A 7,018-nucleotide genomic window follows, 5' to 3' on the forward strand; every position below is an offset into this window, starting at 1 on the left:
TTGTAGTGTGAATTTGATTGAACTCTTAATATTTCCCTTTCTTTTTTAAACTTGGTCTGATATCCATTATATTTTATTCTAATTTAAAATCATAAAACACACCAGTTTCTTCTTTCCTGTGAGGCACAGCAGCCTTGGTTAGCTATATCCTCCTACAAGGGGGCCTTGGTGTGCTCTTTTACACAATACTCTTACAGTTCAGTCTTTCAGTTCATGTACTGTTCAGCTGAAGCTAGTAGCTTTAGCACCTCTCCTGTTAAACCAGCTTCCATCTGATTGGCTGCCGCTCACAAACAGAAGAACATCAGGTGAGTTGAGCTGTCTGCCTCAGATGACAATTTTAAGGGGATCTCCACTCACCAATATCACACAGGTAATAGAAAAAAGCTGAAACAGAAACAAATGCAGTCTAAATCTGACCTTTAGGCTCTCAGGGAATACTTGAGTTCATGACAGGAAGTAATTTAATAGCTTCCCTTTTTAAACAGTCAGTGTACACAAGGTTGAAGGAATATTAAACATGAGATTAGGCTAGTTAGTATCCATAATAACATAACACGTGCATGTCCCTGTATACTAGACTCGTTTATTGGCAGCAGCTTTACTGAGTGCAAGATCATTTATTACACCTAAGTGCACAAATATCCGGTGACAGACTGTTGTTGGCTAACTAAATTACAGCACTATGCACAAATTAGTGGGATCCTTGACAGTGACACGGGGTGGGAAAATGTCAAGAAACCAAATTAAATACAGGAATTCTGCATTTGCTTTATAATATCGAGAAGCTTCTGTAAAGGCTTCACAGTGTAGTGGTTTACACATTTTGTTAAGAAGCAAACAATCTTCAGTATGCTTCTTGGAGGAGAGACAAATGTTGAGGCATCCCTCAGGAAGATATTGGACCCCCTGTGTCCTCTGATGCACCCGTGTGAGGGTTACACAAAGTAAAGAGAAAAACTACGCTTGTAGTAAAAAGCTCAGAGTAGAAAGGTGATGTATAAGTGCAGCACATTTTCTACCTGCTGTGGTGAATAAGGGAGCAGCTGTCAGCATCCTTCCTTTGTCTGTTAAAATGATGTAATCATTTCTCTTAATGCCATATTAATTTAAAAAAAAAAAAAAGAAATTCAATACTACCTTTAAACACATTACTTAATGAAAATGTCAGGAACTTACTTTGACTCATAAACCTTTAATTTAAACAGCTCGTCACCCTGGATAGTACATAGCGTACTACTGGGTTCACACAGGAATAAAAAAAAGGTAAATCTGATTTATTATTATTTATTGCCACGTTCCTCACACACACACTGTGTATAACAATCCTTTCGTCTGCCCCACCCCCCCCAATACTGAATTTATTCTTCGATCACAGACAGAACGAACATCAGAATAAATTCAAGTCTGTGGCAAATCAAAAAGCCTGGCTGTGCAAGATTGTCTGTAGTCATGAAAAGCCCGATGTCCAGCATAGAAAGGAGCTAGATAACGTAGTGCTTAAACCACATATGAGCAGCTTCTACATACACCAACACCTGGAATGGATGGAACTAAAGAAAAATCCCAACAGAAATACTGATACTCATGCGTTTTCGCTTGTCTCTTACAACATTCGCCCATCTCTCACACACACACACACACACACACACCAGTTTGCAGGCACCGTTAAACTCTTTGCAAAGATGCTAGAGGGTTCTCCTTAGGAAAAGTTATCCAATGTGACTGAAATTTTGACTATGTGCAAAACTTTGTGGACAGCCACCGGTAGCAAGAGTAGCAGAAGGTATTTTTGGCCATGCTCCAGTCTATATGCTGAGAGTGTTCAGAGCTGGTACTAAAGTAACAGCGTCTGGCAGGTTTTGGTTCTGGTCCTGGCTTCCTTTACTCTGGAGGAACTTCTGTCGATGCCGCTCCTCCTGACGCTTCTTTTTCTCGAGCCGCTGCTGATCTTTCCTCTGCTTGTTGGAGACCTAGGGGTGAGCGAAAAAAAAAGAAAAAGTCAGTTATCCTCATTGAGTAAAGTTTAAAACTGCTAAAGCATGACCAATGCTGCAAAAAGATATTTCACAAGTTAGGAACACCAATGTGAATCAATTTCATGTATAATGTGAAGTATAAAATATTGATTTAGCTAGACAGGCTCCTTTATAATGCAAATAATTAGCAGGAAATTTGTGTCCACAACCTTGGATTTTTGAACGTTGCTGCCCTCTGCTGTCTGGATGGGATCACTGCAGTGAGTGGCTGCAGCTCTGCAGGCTGAACAGGATCCAGAGGCACACTGGCCCTGGCAGGACTGGCCCACCGCAGAGCCAACAAGCCACTCGGCGTTGATTGTCGCTGCACTCAGTTGGAGTAAGTTTTCCTCATCACCTGAGGCAAAAAAGATATAAACATGCAAATACAATCAGATCTGTTTCTGTTAGTGTCATACTAAGAGTCTTAGTTCAATGCTGGGATGTTTATGTGATCAACACAACTAGCTGTGAAAAAAAATCCAAAGCATTCATGATTCTGATGATTATGTTGCTTTCCCTCACAGAAGTCTACTTGTTCCAACAGCTAATAATTTAAATGTAACTTCTAACCCTGGATCCCTCGATTCTTGATGGAGCTCAGGATCACGTTGTCCTCCTCTGACGCTGAAGGAGAAGACTTTTTGTGCCTGTCTCTCTGACCGTCCCCAAACTCACGCTGCTGTCCATGTGAATTCTGCATATTCTGGGAACAACAATGATAAGAAAAACATCAGAAAAAATCTAGTAGAAGACGGCTCATTGGGTGCAGTGTTGACATATAAAGACGCATGCTAGATGAGAGCTAACTGTTCTTTAAGTACTGGTCTGGTAGGACACCACACCTCTATGCGGAGCTGAGCAGGACTCTCAGAGTTGTCTCCTATCCGTCTCACGCTGTCATAATGGTCTCCATAGCGGTAGGCAATGTGCAGCTCTCGGCACACCTGCTTCTCTGAACCGTTGATCTGCAACAAAAACACAACATATAAACAGCGTGGTGTGCCACAGAGACATCATATAACAAATTATATTAGCGCACAAGATCAGGAGACATAATTTGAAAGTGTCTGCTCCTACCTCCCACAGTGGAGTGTTGAGCTGATGGATAACCACTTTCACCTGTTGACTGCGAGCAAACGCCACAATGGCATCGTTGCCAGCAAAAGTACCAGGCTGAGAAAGATTGGCCACTGCAAGGAAAAGAAGCACAGAGTTGTTACTGCCACAACTGCTCTCTTGAACTTTCAACACATGACTCTTAAAGTCTGTCTGTTAAAATGACTAAAGCTGTCCTATTGTATATATTACTATTTCCACATTTTTACACTAAAAAAAAAGTAAACTAAGAGATCGTATATTTATTTTGTGACACCCCGTCCCTCCCACAGGCCACTTACATACATCTGTCACTCAGAAGCAATAACCACCAGAGGTCACTGCAAAGTTTCTGGTCAAAACTGCATCCCACTGAACTCAGCTGTCTGTCTGTGCAACTATATTGCCAAAAATATTCCCTCACCTACTGAAATCATGGAATTCAGTTGTTTCAATCACTTCCATGGCCACAGGGTATAATATTCAAGCATGAAGACATGCAGACTGCTTTTACAAAGATTTGTGAAAGAATGGGTTGCTCTCAGGTACTCAGTAAATTTCAGTGTGGTACCGTGATAGGACCTGTGTAACAAGTCCAATCGTGAAATTTCCTCGCTACTAAATATTCCACAGTCGGCGGATGCTGAGGTGCATAGTGCACAGAGGTTGCCAATTTCCTGCAGAGTCAAGCACTACAGACCTCCAAACTTCATGTGGCCTTCAGATTAGCTCAAGAACCATGTGTAGAGCGCTTCATGGAATGGGCCTTCATGGCAGAGCAGCTGGATTCAAGCACAATACACAGTGTTGGATTAAGTGGTGTAAATTGAGCCATCACTGGACTGTGAAGCATTGGAAACAGTTCTCTGGAGTGACGAATCACACTTCTCCATCTGGAAATTTGGTGGATGAGTCTGGGTTTGGCAGTTACCATCAGAACGGTATTTGTCTGACTGCATTACGACAAGTGTAACGTTTGTTGGCGGGGGGGTTATGGTGTGGAGTTGTTTTTCAGAAGTTGGGCTTGGCTCTTTACTTACAGTGAAGGGAACTCTTAATGATTCAGCATACCAAGATATTTTGGACAAACTTTGTGGGAACAATTTGGGGATGTTCCATCGTGACTATATAACAATGCATAAAGCAAAGTGCACACAGACGTGGACCTTGCCATGTGTTTTCTTTCTTCCAAGTTTCTCTTCCAAGTTTGGGTTGAAAGAACTTGACTGGCCTGTACAGAGTCCTGATCTCAACTCAACAGAAAACCTCTGGGATGAATTAGAGTGGAGACTGTGAGCCAGGCCTTCTTGTCCAACATCAGTGTCTGACCTGACAAATGTACTTCTGGAAGAATGGTCAAAAACTGCCGTAAACACTTCTAAACTCTTCCCAGAAGAGTTGAAGCTGTTACAGCTGTAAAGGATGTGCTGACACCATTTTAAACACTATGGATTAAGAGTGGGATGTCAGTCAAGTTTGTATAGGTGTGAAGGCAAATACTTTTAGCAATATAGCGTAGGTACCGTTATAGATTGTGGATTGCAAGTTAGAGTAAGTCTAGCTAATCACATTGTTTTCTTGGCATATGTAGCCAATGTTACCCGCTTGCTTGTTTTTTTCTTACAGTGCTGTGCAAAGGGAACGTCATCCTCAACAAAGGGCTCAAAGTCTTGTCGATGGGATGTCATATAATCAACAGTTTCCTGGCGAAGACGCAGGTGGCCCCGGGAGTGACCCTCTAACTGGTCGCCTAGAGCTCTGAACAGACAATTCCTAAAGAACAAAAGGAAATGACAAATGACTGCCTGTGGTTGAAGGGTTTAATATACAATCTTTACCAAAATGAAGTTAAAAGTTGTTCGAATTTTTAAATCAAAGAGAGCTGCTCAGCCTTATTTTTTTCCAAGCATTTTTGAGCCCTCATAACTGATTATGTAAAGGATAAAGACAGGGCATTTTTAGAACAGATTAAATACATTTAAGCTCTTTTAAAAACTGCATCCAAAAAAATTAAAAACAAATCCAGGTGCTCCGATCTAAAGCCAGAACTGTTTTTTAAGATATCACCATATGGGATGTGGTGGGCCAAGTTATAGGATATGAACAATCTCCTATTTACCTACATTGTGATACTAAGCCTCATTAACTAGACACGATTCCCTCTGAGTCAAAACTATTTTTAATACAGCAATAAGCTAATGCAACCTACAGACTCAACACTGGTGTTCACATGTTCACATAATAAGTTCACATAATATTTTGATCACTTTGAAATAAATGAGAAATCAGTTTAAGCAGGACCACACAGAGAGAGCAGGTCTGATATTCTGGCTCTTACCCATCTCCAGGGACTTCTCTCAGCTTGAGCCCCAGTGCTTGCAGCTGATTGGAGAAACTGACAAACTCTGCACCTTCATCGCCATCCTGAGGGCGGTTCTTGCGGTCTTTTGCGATGGCCCGGCGCACTGCCCTTTCATCCCTCTTGCGCTCCAATTCACTCTTTTTATTGCTCCGCAAAGATTTGTGCGTCTGTTTCCTCGACATGTTGACTGCACTCGTGTCTGCAGGCCTACAACACCACAGTGCGTCTCCCTGTGGCAGCGAGCAGGCGCTTCATGAAAGACTACCACACGTCTGTAACTTTCTTTTTTTAATGACAGAGAAATAGTAGATTTTTTAAATATTTCAACCAGACGGCATATTAGATCATTCTAGATTTTATATATATATATATATATATATATATATATATAGTTTCTTGAAGGACATTCAAAGCTCTTCTTTGGGGTTTGTGATCCCACACTGCTTCAATAATGTCCAGGTCTGGGCTCTGGGGAGGCCAGTCCATGATTAATAGTGTTCCCCTATGTGTTTTTCTATTGACGTATGCTTTTACAGTGCGGCAATATGTTTGGGACCAAAATCTATCGGTTCTGTTATGTGACTGACAAACTTTCAGACAGTCTGACTGTATGAAAGCAAAATAGAAAGAAATGAGGGGTGGCTCAAGACATTTTCACAGTAGTGTACCTTTACTTCAAAAAGGCAGCATAAACTTTTTATTTTCATTTCTTTAATATATATATATATATATATATATATATATATATATATATATTACCTGAGATAATACTGACAGATATATATATATATATACATATATATATATATATATATATATATATATATCTGTCAGTATTATCTCAGGTAATTTATGACGTTTTGTGACTTTAATTCTGCCAAATAATATTTTGTTTTTTCTTGAAAATTAACAATTCCAATTTCGAAACTTTCTGGATTTTTCTTTGAAGGATATCCCCTAACCCGGCTTTGTATTTTTTTTTAATTTTATATAATTGTTTATTTTTCTTGGCCTGTAAACATAAGCCGTGATACACTTTAGAGAAAACGCACCACGTCTAAAACGTGGTACGTTTTAGATATAAACGTCCAATAGTTTTTTTTTACTTCCTTTGTTTGTACTGAAGCTAAATCATTTTACTTTGCTTTCTTAAATGTAGCCAATTAGTCAGCAGTATGGAAGCTAACTAATAAACACTTAGAAACTTAAGTGGGTACGGAGTCACTCGCTATCTACTTAGCTCAAACGAAGCGTTTTCGGCAACAGCTTAGCTGTTAGCTAGCATTAGCGGCTAGGTGCAGAGTACTCAACAGCTGGAGAGATTACATAACAAATCACCTCTTGTCTTTATCACTACATCATGACACACCGAGTAACTTAACATAGTTGACGTGCTGACACTTACCTTTAAAAAAAACTCTGATTGACGAGATAACCAGTTTTTGTTTTTATTATGTTCTAGCTCAGAATAGGAAAGTTGTGATTGTCCGTTTTTGTTTACAACTGAGGTTCCGCGTACGTATATCCGTGTACGTCAAAA

The 7,018-nt window shown here is 40.1% G+C and overlaps 1 protein-coding gene across 3 annotated transcripts; it reads right to left on the minus strand.

The window, feature by feature from the left end:
- Window positions 1–1,551: 1,551 nt before the first annotated feature.
- otud3 (OTU deubiquitinase 3) lies at window positions 1,552–7,018 on the minus strand. 3 transcript variants are annotated; one of them, XM_085394629.1, is made up of 8 exons: window positions 6,884–7,018; window positions 5,455–5,760; window positions 4,741–4,889; window positions 3,099–3,211; window positions 2,864–2,986; window positions 2,592–2,724; window positions 2,189–2,376; window positions 1,552–1,973 (listed from the first exon to the last, which is right to left on the minus strand). In XM_085394629.1, exons 2-8 carry the CDS (start codon window positions 5,658–5,660, stop codon window positions 1,809–1,811), a joined length of 1,077 nt encoding a protein of 358 aa, XP_085250755.1. In that variant the 5' UTR covers window positions 5,661–5,760; window positions 6,884–7,018; the 3' UTR covers window positions 1,552–1,808. The 3 variants fall into 3 exon arrangements, with proteins under 3 accessions (XP_085250755.1, XP_085250757.1, XP_085250756.1); XM_085394631.1 differs by having other exon boundaries at window positions 5,455–5,708; window positions 6,884–7,002; XM_085394630.1 differs by having other exon boundaries at window positions 5,455–5,756; window positions 6,884–6,977.

Source organism: Rhamphochromis longiceps, linkage group LG20 (assembly GCF_057381845.1).
Source record: "Rhamphochromis longiceps isolate RC_006_pf linkage group LG20, R_longiceps_female_GT1.1, whole genome shotgun sequence".
NCBI classification, from domain to species: Eukaryota; Metazoa; Chordata; class Actinopteri; order Cichliformes; family Cichlidae; genus Rhamphochromis; species Rhamphochromis longiceps.

What these genes read in the sequence shown, in the direction of transcription:
- otud3 (XM_085394629.1), bottom strand. Translation starts at nt 5,660, where the DNA reads ATGTCGAGGAAACAGACGCACAAATCTTTGCGGAGCAATAAAAAGAGT. An exon ending in CAAGAATCGAGGGATCCAGG is followed by an intron (nt 2,377 to 2,591) that starts GTTAGAAGTTAC and finishes TTTTTGCCTCAG; the next exon opens with GTGATGAGGAAAACTTACTC. An exon ending in GCAACGTTCAAAAATCCAAG is followed by an intron (nt 1,974 to 2,188) that starts GTTGTGGACACA and finishes GCTCACCCCTAG; the next exon opens with GTCTCCAACAAGCAGAGGAA.